Source organism: Emydura macquarii, unplaced genomic scaffold (genome assembly GCF_026122565.2).
Source record: "Emydura macquarii macquarii isolate MOO-44397 ecotype Brisbane River unplaced genomic scaffold, CSIRO-AGI_Emac_v2 contig_3305, whole genome shotgun sequence".
NCBI lineage: Eukaryota > Metazoa > Chordata > Testudines > Chelidae > Emydura > Emydura macquarii.
This window is the reverse complement of record NW_027133442.1, coordinates 3,826,199-3,843,516: the sequence shown is the minus strand read 5'-3', so window position 1 is coordinate 3,843,516 and position 17,318 is coordinate 3,826,199. Positions and strand designations below refer to the sequence as shown.

At 42.3% G+C, this 17,318-nt stretch overlaps 1 protein-coding gene across 1 annotated transcript in view; it reads left to right on the top strand.

The window, feature by feature from the left end:
- The window catches only part of POLR1B (RNA polymerase I subunit B), a 30,023-nt gene extending 16,814 nt beyond the window's left edge, over nt 1-13,209 (top strand). Inside the window, exons 8-15 of the mRNA XM_067532935.1 lie at nt 1,596-1,767; nt 2,902-3,183; nt 3,772-3,905; nt 4,410-4,580; nt 5,505-5,661; nt 8,202-8,398; nt 9,329-9,582; nt 11,411-13,209. Coding sequence (XP_067389036.1) covers nt 1,596-1,767; nt 2,902-3,183; nt 3,772-3,905; nt 4,410-4,580; nt 5,505-5,661; nt 8,202-8,398; nt 9,329-9,582; nt 11,411-12,293 — 2,250 coding nt within the window. The 3' untranslated portion in view covers nt 12,294-13,209. The remainder of the gene's footprint in view (nt 1-1,595; nt 1,768-2,901; nt 3,184-3,771; nt 3,906-4,409; nt 4,581-5,504; nt 5,662-8,201; nt 8,399-9,328; nt 9,583-11,410) is intronic.
- Nucleotides 13,210-17,318: the final 4,109 nt, after the last annotated feature.

The following is a 17,318-nucleotide window of genomic DNA, read 5'->3' as shown; positions in this document are numbered from 1 at the left end:
TTTAGCAATACAACTTTCTGCTGCCTTCTCACTAATAATTATTGTTTTATGCCTCTCTTTGTGCTATCTGTTTTAGACTATAAGCTCTTTGGAACAGATTATTTATCTTACTATTCTTTGTGAAGTACCACATACCTTTATGGAGCTATGCAAGTGATTTATTAATAATAATAAAACAAAATAATTGTGTCCTACCAATTTCTGGGCTTTTCATCATTGTAATATAGAAGTATTCCTGTTCTAAAAGTGCTTAGTGTAGATCTATACAAATGTCACTGTAAATCATTTAAAATCCACAGTAAGAGGATGCAAGCCCAAAATATCCCCATCTGTGCTGTCAGACTTAGTGGATAACCCATGCATAACTAATTTTTTAGAGCACTTCTATTTGCCATATCTTTAAAATCTGCTTTTAGCATCATTTTCTAATAGAAGTTTGTGTTTGGAAGAACAAAACTCCCCTTCCACTTCAACGGCTTATGGCTTTGGAATTGAAGGAAAACTATCTAAATCCGAGGTGTTTAAAGGCTTATGATGTGTTCTGTTGAAGGAAGCCCTACCTTAACTCCCCGGAATGGAAACCCTGGAGAGTGAGGTGGGCTATCTGTAGTCAGACAGACTAGCTAGCTTTGAACCAATAAGTAGTGCCTTACTAACTGGCTGCAACCCTGCTCTGTCACACTTGTTGAGGAGTCAATCACCTCTTCCAGCTTTTAAAATGTGAAGAGATTAAACATTTTTGAATAACAGCATATGATGTCTTTACTTTGAATTAGCTTGGCCGTCTGCAGTGGATTTCTTTTAATAAAGAGTTGGAAGCAGTGGTAAATACCTTGCCTCCCTCCTTTCCCCCCCTTTTCCCTTCTATCAGAATAGTGAACATCTAAGCTCATTCAACTACCAAAATTACAACCCAAACAAAGCTCCAAAAGCAATCAAGTAAAATGTTTATCAGGTTGTCTGAGAGACATCTCTCTTAGTGATATGTTATATATATATATAGCACTTTCTAAAAACTTGAACTCCAAAGTCAAATTATTCCTTTTTCGTAAGACAGCCCAACTCTTCCCTGGTTGTCACTTCATTGGCATCTTCAATGTCAAGTGAAACAAATGGTCAAATATATGTGCAATGATGTTGACACATTTCAAGAACTGTTTTGTTTGTTCCACATAATTCTTTCAAAAGAGATGTTGAATTGTTGCAGAGAGTAATACACTTATACTTCATATTGCATTAATAATTCTCTTCACTTTTTATGGGTTTCTCCACATACTGATGAAATCCATACCTGTAGTTGATAAATCAGGAGATGGGTGTAAAACTGTTGGATTGTGCCCTGCATTTCACTGACAGTGTGCCTTTTGGTGTTGGAATGGTATCGTTAACATAATGCTGGGTGGAATTAATCTAAAATGATAGAAATTAAAGATGGGTTTTACCTAATCATCCAAAGAACATCTAGTCCATCCTTCTGCCAATGTGGGAGGGTCCATATGTATATTCATCTGTAACATTGCATGCTGCAGATGTAGAGCACCATTTCATGTTTTTACTTTCCTAGTCAAGTTTAACATCTCATTTTTAAATCTTAGGAGAGGATGGAAGCTTGGTTGCTTTCTGTTAAAGTAGCTTTAGACAAGCGAGCTCAGAAGACCAATATAACCATCAATTCAGAAAATATGATGAAGCTATTCAGCATGGGAATTGATGTTACAAGGCCATTTGAATATCTCCTTGCCACTGGTAACCTGCGATCTAAAACAGGTACATTTTAACCCAGGTGTGGGTAATCCTCTTTTGCCCCTGTGATACTGTTTTAGCTCTCCTCAGAGAGGTACTGATGGGAATTTTTTTCAAGCCTCTTGTTTTAAAGTATCTTGTCTACTGAATATTTGCCCAAGTTGAAGCTCAGTTTGAATTCATGAAGCTCATTATAAATAGGAAGATTTTTGACAAAAGGGTTAGATTTTTTTCCTCCAATTTCAGATCAGATGTATATTAAAATATACAAATCATTTATATTCAGGTGCAGATGGAGGTTTTTTAAAAATGTTTTCTCCAAAGAAAAGATACAACACAAAGTGCTGGCTACTTCTCTGTACTTCTTCCCCTCTGAGTTAGGGTAGGTCTTCACTGCCATGGTGGCAGGCATTGATGCAGTGGCTCTGACTGAGTAGGTCTACACAGACCCACTCAATCATTGGAGAGCGCTCTCCGATCGACTGAATTAATCCACTTCCCTGAAAGGAGTAAGGCTCCATCAATGGGAGGGCCTCTCCTGTTGATGCAGTGCCATGAAGATGCCACGCTACATGAATGTAAGTATGTCGACATACTCCCGACAACCGCCACCGCCAGTGTAGACCAGCCCTTAGAAACTACTGCACTTGGATTGTTCATCCTCTAAGCCCATTCAATCCTGGCCTGCGCACTGAAGCAACAAACATGAAGTCTTGTATGATACTGTTTTATGTCTGCTAGAGACTGGGCTGAGACTACAACAGACCATAACATTTCCAGTGAAGTGAAACGTCAATGAAAAATAGGGAAACAAATTGACAAAATTTTCATGGAGAAAACATTGCTTTGCAGTCAGCTTTGAGACTCTTGACTTGTTTCACACGCAGCACTAAGCAGGTGTGTGTGACTTGTGGTTGCTACCAATTTGAGCTGGATTTGAACCAGTGACTTGGAAGGTAAAGGCTGTTTAGCCCATTACTAGTTCATTGAACCGCTCAAATGTAGATACAGCTTAATAAGCTGAGAAGCTCTCCTTTGATATGAATCTTTTAGAATTCTATGCATGACTCTAATGAAGATAATTTATAGAATTGTACTTTGCAAATGTCATTCATTAATATCAGTTCACATATTAAATCTGGCTTTTGTTTTTTAAAGGTCTGGGTATGCTACAAGATTCTGGTCTTTGTGTGGTTGCAGACAAACTGAATTTTATTCGTTACCTGTCCCATTTTCGCTGCATACACAGAGGTGCTGCGTTTGCCAAGATGAGAACCACCTCAGTGCGCAAACTGCTCCCAGACTCCTGGGGCTTCCTGTGCCCTGTGCACACCCCTGATGGAGAGCCCTGTGGGCTGATGAACCATATTACAGCTGTCTGTGAAATAGTGACCCAGTCAGCCTACACCTTGTCCCTGCCACTTTTGCTCTGCTCCTTAGGTAGGTTCCATTGAGTTAATAACTTAAGAAAACTTGCAGGGAAAACAGCTGATGATGTTCTCTGCCATGTCTTCACAATATATCATTAAAACAAAAACACTTTAACGTGGCTAAACTTCCATTTTAGTTAATGACAAAAAATAATGTATTGCTTACACAGCATTGACATTTTAAAATGTTGATTGCATACCAATATATTTACTTGGGATATTGAGCTAATAAAAGCTGCATACTGTAGAATGAGCAAGTTCATGTATACAGAAAGATAAATGCCTAGAAATGTCTCCAAAAAGTGTCATTATTTGCATCTTTATAAAGACGCCCAGGACTACTTAGTAAAAGAACAACTCATCTAAGAATTTTATTTTCTTGTAGTCATGAAACCACTTTGTTTTAAATCTGGATATAATTCAGGCAGCATATGGAAAAATAGTGTATACCTGGTATTTAGATTCTTAATATATGTAGAGGACAAAGCAAAATGTTAAAGCGTTTCCTATATGCTGGTCTAAAATGTTTAAGATCCTGAAGAGTTTTTGGTGTGGATTGCTACTTTCAGCATTTATGACTTCCTTGGTTCTTTCCCAGGTGTCACCCCAGTTGATGGGACTCCAAGCCAACCCTATGCAGAGTGTTACCCAGTTATACTGGATGGATCCTTAGTGGGATGGGTGGAAAAAGATATGGCTCCAAGGATTACAGATACCCTCCGGCACTTTAAGGTTCCCTTGTTTGATCTGACTTCACTTAAAAGAAGCAGTCTGAATCTACTGTGCTAGACAATATGCAATGTAGTGTACCTTGAGCTTGCCTCAGATTTGGAAATTATTTTTACCACATCCCAAACTTTCCCTCCCTTCATTTTTGTGTCTGGCCCATTCAGTTGGTTTTATTTTAATTTTAAGAATTGAATTTTATCATGTTTTTATTTAATTTTGTGTTGTGATTATTTTATCCCATGGTTATTTTATACCTGTTTATAAGGCAGTGCCACCAGAGCATTGCAGCATCAAGCCGTTGCTTGTAGCAATTTAAACTGCAATTGCTGCTCTTCAGTTTTGTAGATATTTTGATGCAAATGTTTTTTAAAAATAGATGGTGAATCTGTGTAGCTACTTGTGTGACTAAGATTTTCATTTGGAGGGGAAAAGAGGCTATTGGATACAAAAATATCTTCATTTAGTACGAGTTTTCTAATTAGCTTCCTTCCGTCTGTGAGAGAACAGGTGCTGCAAGAAAAGAAAATTCCAGCCTGGACCGAGATAGTCCTTATTCCAATGACAGGAAAACCTAGTCTGTATCCAGGATTATTCATTTTTACTACCCCTTGCAGAATGATTCGGCCTGTGAGAAACTTGGCCTTGGGAAAGGAAGAATTGATTGGTACTCTGGAACAGGTACTGTGCATGGCTCTGTCTAATGTGTGTATGCTTATTAAAAAGCAGTGGCCATTACAGAAAAATCTTTGATCCAAAAATAACATCTTACAAAAATGTCTACGAAAGGAACAATGAAGGGGAGGTGGGAAGCTGATATTTTCAACTGGGCAGTTGTTTGCTTGAGTGACCTTGGAGTTTTCTAGCTTCTTACTGGTGTGTATTTTGATAACCACATTGTACTTGTAAGGGTTTTTACCCTTAAATTACCTATATGTGCTCTCAATATTAACTTTACCTGAATGAAGGATTTTGTGTGGATTACTCTCTTGTGCTCACCTACCCTGTCTTCTGGCATGAAACATACCTTTCAGAAAGAATGACTTAGTAGTGACTTAAAAACGGAGTAGCTGAAAGACTGGAGTAACATTCTCTTTCCCAGCTTTACTTTGCTCCTTTAGGGCTGTGAATGCGGTATATGAGAAGGGTAATTTGATTCAGGCTACATCTGCCCTCGGAGCTGTGGGGTGACTCTCTCACACGGACGCACGTAACAATAGTAGTGCAGCTCTGGTGACAGTGGCAGCTCCATGGTAGCAGTCCCACATACCAAGCCACCTGCACCATGTGGGTATGTGCTCAGAGCTGCTGGCATATGTGGGCACTGCTTGTGGTACCGCGGCTATACTACAATTTTTCGTGTGCTACCGCTGAAGAGAGTTAGTATGTAAGTGTCTAGCAAGCTGGGAATCACATCTCTAGCTCAATGTAGAAGTAGCGATAGGTGTCTTGGCTTTTTGCATAAGCCCTATTTATACACTAATACCCGGTTATCAAAAATAGCAGCTGGAGCTATGTAAGTGAATGAAAGTGATTGGAGACATCTTTATTTGCCATTAAAAAGATCAATTTGATGATAATTAAATTGGACTTTGCTTATCTCAGGTATTCATGAACATTGCTGTCCTTGAGGATGAAATTGTGCCTGGCGTGACCACGCACCAAGAGCTCTTTCCTCATAGTATGCTAAGTGTGGTAGCCAATTTCATTCCATTCTCTGATCACAACCAGAGTCCTAGAAACATGTACCAATGCCAGATGGGTAAGTACTGCACTAAATATTGCCATCCAACTCTGAAACAATGCACCAAGTTTCCACGTGCAGGAGGAAGAAAAAAATCAAATCTTTGACTCCTTCATTCCCCTTTCCTCTGTGTCCTCCTTAGCTTTGCAGGAAGAGAGAACTCCAACAAACCTCAGGAGGATTGTTGGTTCCCCTCATAATCCCATGAGACTTGGGAGGCACATCAGTATCCCTTGCAAGCCTTTCAAAGGAAAAGGTGTCTGCCCACCCCCCAATGACAAACCACCTCAGAAGTCAGGCTGCTAGTTGAGCTCAGTTACTGCAAGAGAAAGGGGTTGAGTCCTCATTTCTGATGTGCAATTCTGAGCTCTCTGGAGCCAATGGTCTCTAATGTGAATTTTTGGTGGGGAAAGTTACTGTTTCAAATTATGGTCAAAGGCTCAGAACCTTAGCAGAGTCCAAGAGAATTGATTTTCTTTCTTTCTTTTTTTGCTACTAAGTGGCAAATAAGTTGAGTATTGAGTGTCTGTGTGTGTGCGCATGCACTTCTGCTATATTTTTAGGGATCCTAATTCAAGAACTCAACCTCCACTTCACTTCAGATTTTGAAGAAAATATCTACAAAAGTTTCTTAACTCCATCAGATAGATGTGGCTCATGCCTGAAAGCATGAGAGTTTATATCCCTTCTAAATGTTTGGAGTTTATTACTGTCTGGACAGCTCTTGCAGTGTCTATTGACCTCAGTGGTATCCATTCTGATGTCATTAGTTCTATCAACTGCCTTTGATACCATTGACCATGAGGTGTGTGGACTTGTTTCTGATCCATAGCAGGGATGGATGGGGTGTTTTCGGATGCTCCTTGTCTTACCTTGCTGAGTGCCCTTAGGGGGTGGTCTGGGGTAACTACTCCTCCCTGAGCTCTCTTAAACAAGAGGGGTGGGTGATATGTATGTGTGGCCATGGGGCGGGTTAGTGATGAGGCATGGGTTGCGATATGCTGGTAACAGACAGCTCTACATCTCCATGGTCACTGACCTGTCTAGAGCTGCCCATTGTGGTGTTGTGTGTCTGGGAAACTGGGACAGTAATGAAGGCTAGCTGGCTGAGACTCCACCCACACAAGATAGAGGTGTTCCATATTGGTTGGAGGAAGCAAACTGAAGATATAATGGGAATAATATTGGCCATCTTGAGATGTCTCTGCCATCTGTGGATCAAGTTTGCAGTCTGGGCTCTGGTAACACTCAATGTTGTTAGAAAAGCAGGTAGCTGCCACAACAAGATCTGCTCCCTCCCCGCAGCTACACATGGCTAAGAGATTGAGTCCGTTTCCTTTGGATGCAGACTATGCAACTGTTATCCATATCTTTGTCACTCTGCAGTATCTATCAGAGGCTACATCTTAAATCTATCCAGAAACTGCATCTGGTACAGAATTTGGCAGCCTCTGTGTTAAGCAGTATATATTTCATGATCCAGTTAAACTGGGTATCCGTGATCTGCACTGACTGCCTCTTGGTTTCTGGGTTGACTTTGTGTTGATTTTAACCTATCAAGCCCTAAAATGGCCTGGCCTTTCATCGAGACTCCTTCTTACATCCCCATGACCTATTACCACAGTTGTGGTTAGGGAAGGCACCTGAGCTAAAGTGTCAGTGGTATAAAAGAGAAAGCACAGATGTTGAGAGAAGAGTGAGGTTGGGTACTTGAGGGGTGGCTTTTGTTGGTGGGGTTTATTAAATGTTTGTTAAAGCCCTGTTGCTGCTGGCAGAGTGCTATCGATGGGTGATTGCTAGCGTATAGATGGTTTGCATGTTAAGAGTTTGCCAAGGGCACTCACTGCTTGGAATGGGTGCTCTCTTCCATGCAACCCTAAGTGAAACCTGAATACAGCCCTAAGTTAAACAGAGCTTACAGAACTCAGAGTTTCACTTTACTCCTGCTAGGAAGTGGAGACCAAGGAGTAGAGAGAGAATCCTGTCAGAAAGGTTTTGAAGAAGCAGATTTGTAGCTCGGTCATTTTCCCATACTTTTCTGAAAATAGTAAAACTGAGTAAGAGAGGAACCTGTTGTTCAGAAGTTTCATCGCTTATCAATATTCATACCAGGAGCAAAAAAATATTGTATAGTATGAAAATGTAGGACAGAAGAGATATAAGCGAAATATCACATGCAGAAAATCTTTATTTTAATTTTTATAGGAAGTGTGAAAGTGACATTCCATTTGGGTATTCTAGAATTACTGTAAGAGGGAGAATATTAAAATACTTGTTAAAATGGTTGGGAGGGAATTGAATTACTACAGGAGTTTAAACAGTAGTTTGGGAATTGTGGTTCAGGAGCAGGAGGGGAATTATCTGCATCAGTGCTGTCTTAGAGCAAAAGCTTAGGAGAACTTTGAATTTGGGAAAAACACCAACTTTTTCTCCATACATAAGAAGAGAATCAGCAGGCTGGATCAATTTTATCCCTACCAAAGCCATGACAGAACATTGTGATTCTCTCTTCTTTTGGGGGGGGGACGCTTGATTAATTTGGCTCCTTTTTGTTCTAGGTAAGCAAACTATGGGCTTTCCACTTCTAACGTATCGGGAACGCTCAGATAATAAACTGTACCGACTTCAGACACCGCAAAGCCCCTTGGTGCGGCCATACATGTATGATTACTACGATATGGACAACTATCCAATTGGTACCAATGCAATTGTTGCTGTCATCTCTTATACTGGCTATGACATGGAAGATGCAATGGTAAGTCATTGAAAAGCAAATGTAATATACTGCCTTGTCTGTCACATGGAGAACTGGAGTTTGAACATGAATTCTGAAACCCACTGGCTATGTTGATTCTCCAGACATCAGTTAAGTCGTGAATTAAACATCTGTTTCAGAGTAATTGGCAAAAAACTCTCCAAAACTTAGTTTGGCGCACAGAGTGCGCGCACACAAAAGTAAGGAGATAAAAAGTCGTCTAACAGTATGTGCTCTCTACTCCTCCACCTACAGGTGACATACTTTGTCTATCACAGGGTGCACCACACAACTTAGACTCCGCTGTGGAGTGTCTGAGGATAAGGTCTCCCCCAGGATGTCCTGTTTTCTGACATTCCCTCCCTGGCTCTGCTGCCCAATCTGCCTCCCTGCTAGTCTAGGGAATGCTAAGAGCCATGCAGCAGGGCCAGAGGGGCAATGTCGGAGGATGGAAGTAGCTGCTGGTAAGAGTTTACTTGCCTGCTTTTGCTGCGCACAAACTTCCCTATCTGAAAAATAAGGGGGAAATAAACCATATTTTTCACATTTATTATATGTAGTGGTGGGGTTTTTTTGTTTTATTTTTGGTTTTTTTTTGGGGGGGATAAACAGGGTGATCAATTAGCTAGAGGAATGGGGGGGATTTTTTTGTTTTGTTTTTTTGGGGTTTTTTTAAGTGTGCGTCACAGCAAAACATAAATGCTTTTTCTGCCGAGGTTAAGAAATCATTTGGGACAGAGGAAGGGGAATATAGAAATCCAGATTGCCTAGGGAGAGTGACTTTGTAATATGAGAGACTGAAATCAGTCATTAAAAAGTATTTTCCTTTCATCTTGTTTAAAATGGTTTGTTTTTAGTAAGTCCACTTTGAAGAAGCCTCAGTGAAGGGACTCTTCTAAGATTCTGGTTCATTGGGGATATTTTGTTTAGATTGTAAGTAAGGCTTCATGGGAGAGAGGATTTGCACATGGAAGTGTTTACAAGACGGAGAGCATAGATCTTGGTGAAAAAATCAAACAAGGAGATGACAATCTGGTGTTTGGAGTCAAACCTGGTGATGCGAAGGTTTTACAGAATCTGGATGCTGATGGACTGCCCTACATTGGATCCATACTGCAGTACGGGGATCCTTACTACAGCTACCTGAACCTCAGCACAGGGGAAAGCTTCATAACCTATTACAAGTGAGTTCTGAGAATTGCGATGATGTGCAGACAGCCCGGTAGAATTTAGGAGTCCTTTATTCAACCCGACAATTCCAGGAAATGAGAGCATCTGGTTCTTTTTGTGATAAAACAACCCTTACTGGAGCCATGCACTGTAGGAAAGAATAACTAATATTGCAGATGGATTTCACACAGTGTAGGTTTTCCTCTGAGGCCTGCAAGTGTTGAAAGGCTGCAGACACTTCTTCACAAAGCGGGGAAAGAGACGCAAAAGGATGGCTTGTCACAAAGTAAAACCGGAGACAGCTCTGGTGAGGAGAGCTTGTGTATATGAGATTCTTCACCTCCCACTCTCCACTACTCCTGAACTTCAGTTCATCCTTATTCCGCTACCCTCCCCTGCAGCCAGTGTGTAGTACTACACTGCTTCTATACTGTATGGCTTCTTCCATGTGAATTTCTTAAGGCACTCTGGGTAAAATTTGCATAGGTGCTCAAGCAACTGAGGAGCCTAATTCTCAGTGACTTTCAATGAGATGTGCATAGGACCGTAGTAATTTTGCAAATGGGAGCTAGGCTCCATCACTCAGGTAGTTTGAACTTTGTACCCGTTATAAATTAATTAAACTTTACCACATCGCTGGGAGGTATGTGGGATCCGTTTTACACACAGACACTAAGGCACGGGGTCTGTGGCAGAACTAGGAATAGAACCCAGTTTTTATGACACCTTGTCAGTGTGCTAGCTGGACGAGCATCCTCTTCTCCATGGAGGACCAGTGACCTTGCTCTTTGTGGTTGGATGATGGCCTCCTCCATCATCTGATCTTCAAGCCCAGAATACTAAAGGTGACACAAAAAGGATATTTTAAAAATTGGGCTTCTAAAAAAAGGCCTAAAAGATGGCAGGTTTTTGGGGGTGGGCTGGTTCTGCTGCTTGTATTTTACCTTAGAAAGATGAGGAATCTCAAGATTCATTTTCCCTTTTTTTTCTTGTGGGATCTTGAGATTTGACACCTTAAATAAAGGGGACAAAGGTGTTGACTCTTTAACAAGAACAGCCTTCCTTTTACTAAAATGTTTCATTGACGTTAAAACAGGCATTAACAAAAACAAACTTTTTTAACAATCTGTTTAAAAATGCCTACCCCTTTTAGATACTCGACATTGTGTGTGGTCTCTTGCAGTGTCACTGTTTCACAAATTCTCTAGTCATCTTAGTCTGCAGTCAAGACTAGACATTAATTTCTAATGGGAAGGAGAGAGAGGGCAAAAAGAAAACCTTTCTTTAAAAAGCAAAGCACAGAACCTTTAGGGGTCTTGTTTATACATCATGAAGATTAAAAAGAAGAAAAATTAAAAAGGGCAATAGTCCACTTTTTCCTATTTGCAGGTCAAATTTAAAGTGTAAAGAAATTTACCAGGTATTGAATCTCAGCTTTGTCCATCAATTCCCACAGTGCAGAGATTAAGCAGTTTTAAATGATTCTTTATTCTACACTGTTCATAGTGCACATCAAAAATCTTTTAGAAATCATAGTTTTGGATATTGTATTAGAAATAATTAGTTGAGCAGCCTTTGAGGAACCAGGCTTTCATGTTTAATGCTTTCAAAAACTAACGTGCATGTAGTTTTGATCTCCATGCATACAAAATGGCTTTTTCCTTGAGGAAATGCCAAGACAACCAGTTCATTTCACATGGCTTGGTTGTAATACTTAAAAAGTCTTTCTTTCTAAAAGCAGTTTGAGATTATCTCTCTTTCCAGATAAAAGTTCCTCGCACAGAGCTGTCAAGTTAACAACTTAAAAACTTCCATTGACTTTCTTTGTTTTCCTCTTCCCAGGAGTAAGGAAAATTGCATTGTGGATAACATCAAAGCATGCAGCAATGACAGTGGAAATGGAAAATTTAAAAGTGTTTGTATTACTATGAGAATCCCTCGTAATCCAACTATCGGAGACAAATTTGCCAGCCGACATGGACAGAAGGGTATTTTGAGCAGACTCTGGCCAGTTGAGGACATGCCATTTACAGAGAGTGGAATGGTTCCAGATATTCTCTTCAATCCTCATGGCTTTCCATCCCGAATGACCATTGGAATGTTGATTGAGAGCATGGCAGGGAAGTCTGCAGCATTGCATGGACTCTGTCATGATGCTACCCCCTTCACATTTTCAGAGGAGAATTCTGCCTTAGAATATTTTGGTGAGATGTTGAAGGTTGCTGGCTATAACTACTATGGAACAGAGAGGATGTACAGTGGAATCAGTGGGGTGGAACTGGAGGCAGACATTTTTATTGGAGTTGTATACTATCAACGCCTGCGCCACATGGTCTCGGACAAGTTCCAAGTGAGGACAACAGGAGCCAGAGATAAAGTCACCAATCAGCCTATAGGTGGGAGGAACGTCCAGGGTGGGATTCGCTTCGGAGAGATGGAACGCGATGCCTTGTTGGCTCACGGGACGTCCTTCTTGCTGCATGACCGTCTTTTCAACTGTTCAGACCGTTCTGTGGCCCACGTCTGTGTGAAGTGTGGCAGTTTGCTTTCTCCTTTGTTGGAGAAGCCTCCACCTTCCTGGTCTGCCACGCGCAATAGGAAATACTACTGTACTGTGTGCAATCAGAGTGACACAATCGACACTATTTCTGTGCCTTATGTCTTCCGGTATTTTGTGGCTGAGTTGGCAGCCATGAACATAAAAGTGAAACTCGATGTGAACTAACTGTGGACATGAATAGCCATTCAACTACTCTGGGAAAAGTCCTTTTTAAATGCACAGACTTTTCAGTTGGAGAATTTAAAAGGACTGTTGACTTATAACTTGAATTCCTGCAACAACTGTGGGATTAATTTAATTTGTGTACATAAACTGGGGAGATAATCTGCTAAATTTACTTAGCAATCAAATGGAGAAGAGGTACAGACCTCTTAATAGTCACTGTTAGTTCTGTAACATAGTCCTCTCTTGTTGTGCTTCATATTAGCCAAAATCTCTTTAGACAGTCAGGTATGAAAACTGAGCAGTGCCAATGCTTTATTGGACTAGCAGGCTAGGAATGAAACCGTTACTCCTTTCCCCAGGTAGTGCATTTTGTAAGTGTGTGATGGTTGTTCCAGGCAGTGGATGCACAACAGTTGTGCTGAAGAGATTAAATAAAGTGGAATGTAGGTGAATACTGGAAGACTACCAAAAGTCAAACACCCTTGCAAATCTTACGCTTTGCCTGGCACAGTGTCTCTGTCCTGTGCAATCCCCTTTTTAAGGAAAAGTCACTTTGCCTGTGAGAGAAATACATCTGAGATGATTCAAAGGGGAAAATGTTGTGGGCTGGATTGTGGTGACTTGAAGGCACAGCCCTAAGTCAGGGCATGGTAGAGCAGCACTGCTCTAGGCGGAGCACTGGAGAGAGCCTGCCTCAGAGGCAGAGTCTGTCATGGTGCTGTTCTTTGTGCATGATGGAGAGTGCAGTCTGCTCCATTCATTGCCTCCACTGTGTCAGCCCCATTCTCCCAGCCAGTGTGAAGGGGACAGCGTACTGACCACATTTCTCCCTGCTGCCTTCTCAGCATCCTGGGCGTGCAAAGATTGCTGTTAGCCGCCAGCAGCCACACAAGTGGGATGGAGGAGGCAAAGTTCTTGCTCATCCCTCACCAGCCACTTGGGCCATTCACAATCTAGATCGAAGTCTAATGACTTTCTGCTGTCTGTGCTTCTCTGTGTGTGGACAATTAACGCAGTCTAGCTACTTTCACTTCTGGTTACAGTCAGGTTCTAGTCAGTGCTGCTTCCTGGTTCTTAGCGCTAGCATACTTTGGGCTGCAAACACTGCAGCAGCAATATTTCAGTCTTATCACTTGTTTCATTTTATTTTTTATTCCATGGGAAACATGACTCTGGTTCTGTAAAAGCTCATTTTTTAACAAAACCTTAACTTGTGGCAAAATATTTTTATATTAAGGATGGAAGAAATAGTACTTTATTCATATTTTGGAAAAATAGTAAAATCCCTTGCAGTATTAAATATAAGTAATAACTAAAACAAATTAGGTGTCTTTGCTAAATATTTTTAGCAGTACTTCAAAAATGTTAATCAGTTGCCAAGTTCATGGTATATTTCTAGCAATTATTGTAAAACTGAAGATGTAAAAATTGTTAGTTATAATTGCAACATGGTTTCTGTTTAAAGCTGAAATTTGTGTCCTCTCCAAAATCCCAAGAGCATCATCAGATGGACTTGGAAACTGGTATGCCAATTCCGGGCCTAGATTTTAGAGTATGATTGCATGTTTGATCAAAGGGTTCCTGAAACATTGGTTACCTCCCCCAAATGTTTTCAAACTTTCACAAGTTTTAACTCCCATCTCTGCACAAAAAGGGGTTTTAATGGGGGCAGGGTCCACCAGACACTAAATCAGAGATGCCAGCCCTAATTTTCCATAATCCTTCCATTGTTTAAATGTAATTATATTATTAAATCAGTCTTAAATCTGCAAATTTTGCAATTGCGTTTAAAAACCAGGAGGGATTGCGTGTGTGTGTTGTGTCACTCACCCCTCGGGACTGACAAACACAGCACTGTGGCCATAGCACTATTCTACATGACTGGCACCCCTGTTGCCTGCAGCCCAGCCCCGTACATGGTGCATACCATTGTCGGCTGGCTAGGGGAGGCTCACAGGGTGGGGCTCCTGGGTCACACTGTTGAAATCCCTCAACGGGGACCCTGTCCCAGGCTGGTGCACCTGCATGGGGACTGAACAGGTGGCTGGCTGCCACAGACGAAATAAGCCAAATACACCCAAAAAACCCCAGCCTTTCTTTCCATAGAATGGGGGCTTTTCAGAGCTGTTCTGTGCAGACCCACTCCACAGGCAGCTTCTGTCTCTTGAAAGAGCCAGAGCCTTTGAATTCCTGTACCAAACTGCTCTGGTTTCTCTCACCAGATCACATTTGACAGCCAGTAGATGGCACTATTGGGATTTAAGATTTGACCCAAAAAAAAAAAAAAACAATTTCCCTCTGAGTGGAGCAGGTGCCACCTACAGCTAAAGAACTGAAAAGTATGTCAGTGACCCTCATCTATCATGATCCTGGCTGCTTAAGAAGGAACTAACTCACTGACAGGCCAGTGAAGGCTAGTTCTCTGTTTGCTACCGTATGACTGACTAGTCTAGACCACAGTTAAACTGGACTTTGTGCCTGGCTTTACCTGCCAGAGTTTTAGTGAGCTCTTATGCCATATACAAAGTTACACAGAGATGTGGCTTTTCATTAAGATGAATAATTCAGCAATAGGAAATTAATTTACTAGAAAACCAGACAACCTCATAGGTTCTAAATGACTGAATTAACTTTCTTTTACCTTGTAATTTCTTGCATTATAATAAAATTCAGTATCAGTAAAAACACTGCTGAGTCCTCCACCTCAAGTCAGTCGTTACTTACCATTGACTGAAGAATGGCTGAACTCCGGGCTCCAGCCAGCTGCAACTGAAGTCGGTGGGACTTGCTATTAGCAGGATCAAGTGGCTTTCTACTAAGGCTGAGAAGTTAAGGGCCAAACCGTGAAACGTACGGCACACCTTCAACTGCTATTGGCTTCCTTAAGAGTGGCAGGTGCCCAGCCTCTCTCAGAAGCTAGTCTGAATTTATTATTTGTAAACAATCTTTTTGTACCTTTTGCTAGTCTAAATTTAGACTTGTTCAACTCTGCTTACCCCTTCCTAAATGGCAGAACAGAAATAGAAAGGGTACTGAAAAGGGCAGGCAGGGCCAGTGGCCAACTGATCGCGCTCAAAAGAGACAAGGTGGGCCAGGTAATAGCTTTTCTTGGACCAACTTCTGTTGGTGAGAGCCAAGCTTTCGAGTTTACACAGAGGTCTTCTTCAGGTCTGGTCAGCTCCAAAGCTTGTCTCTCTCACCAACACAAGTTGGTCCCATAGTATATTACCTCACCCACCTTGTTGAGCTCTCATCCTGGGACCAACCTCACTACAGCTATTCTGCAACCAACCATGGAAGACTTCCTACCCTAGGGACTTATCTGGTCCCCATTACTGTATCTGAGACCCTCATAATCTCTAATGCTGCGGTTCTCGATTGGGACTTCACGGCTACATGGGGGGCCCTGAGCGGGTTTCAGGGGTCTGCCAGAATAAACCAGCCAGTATGAGACTCGCTGGGGCCTTGGGCAGAAAGCCGAAGCCTAAGTCCTGTCATGCTGGTGGAGGGGCTGGGGCTGTGCAGGTCAGCCGTAACATCAATGAAAACAAAGCCAGGATGAATATACACCCATGTCTAGACATAACTGTTGATCGGTTCTAACAACAAGTTTTATACTGAGTAACAAAAACGTTTATTTTTGTACCTATCATCCTTTTTTATATTAGAGATGTGTGTTTAACTGTAACTATCAATTTAATACAGCTTTTCATCTATGAGCGAGGCAGAAAAACAGTTGCGAGCCAGGTGGGATGTGGAATTTTTATAGCATGTTTGGGGCAGGGCTTCAGAAAAGTTGAGATCCTCTTGCTCTAATAAATTTATCCTCTAAACCTCCCTGTGATGCAGGGCAGTGCTGTTATTTCCCTATTGGGCAGGTGAGGCACTGAAGTACACAGGAACATCCCAGAAGTGAATCACTGTCAAAGTGGTTTGATTTAGGGGAGGATGCTAGCTTTTAAGTGATTGGTGGCACATATGTCCCTGTTGCTCCATCGCTGTTAGGTGTTCTCTGCATACCTAGAGGAGAGTCGTGGGTGGGAGAAGCCTGCTTGGTGTGTGCTGGTTTGACCAAGGATCCTCCACAGGTGCTGCTAGTCAGTCATTTCACTTGGGTGTGAATGTCCCCATCGCAGCTGCGATCAGACATGCTGCAAGAACCAGTTGATAGGTCCCTTTGTATCATTTCAGGAAATGAGCAGTATCTTACATGTCCTCTCCGCTCTAGTGGCCCCTTCTCCCCTGACAGAGCTGTCAGTCAGAATAGGCTTCAATCTGAGTGGGGGGGTCTGCCTTCCCTAGCCTGAGATCCAGCACTCTTACCTTCAACATTTCAGTGGCTTCTTATGCGGCACCTTCTCCCCTAACAAAGGGGTGTTGCTGTGAAGAAGGCAGGGAGGCCATTAGCCTGTCATGTTCCTCCCCTACAAAAACAAACTTGAAAGTCCTGGGTGACAATGAGCAGCAGGGCCGGGTGCAGCAACCTCTGTGCTGAACAGCTGCTCCTTGGCTGTGGTTGCAGCCTAGGCATGTTCTCAGCTCCCCTCCCTCCTGACACTGCAAGCAGCAGCTTTTTGTGGAATCCATGGGGCTTGAGTGCAAATGCTGCTAGGGGAAGACAGCTGAGGTTTCTGTCTCCCTCACTCCTTTAGCTAGATTGTCCTGCACGGAAGTGTGCACGGTGCAGGAGCGGCTGTGGGGAGTTACAGCTCCCTGGCTGTGAAGCTGTAGGTGCCCCAGCCCCTCTAAGTTAGCAAGGTGGCTAGATGCCAGCAGGCCCATGGGCCGGCTGAGAATTGGAGGAGTGCAGCCCTACCCCCCCATTCCCTCCATGCCAGAGGTGGGAAGGAAGGAGGGTCGTGCATGAACCAGGCCATCTAGTCACTTATTTCCCAATATGCACCCCGCAGGCTGTCCGCTCTTCGCTGCCACCCAATAGCCGCATGCTGGCGGGGGCGGCCGAGAGCTGCCTCCCAGGAGAGCAGGCGCCTTGTTTGCAGGCCAGAGCACGAAGTCGGTGAGCAG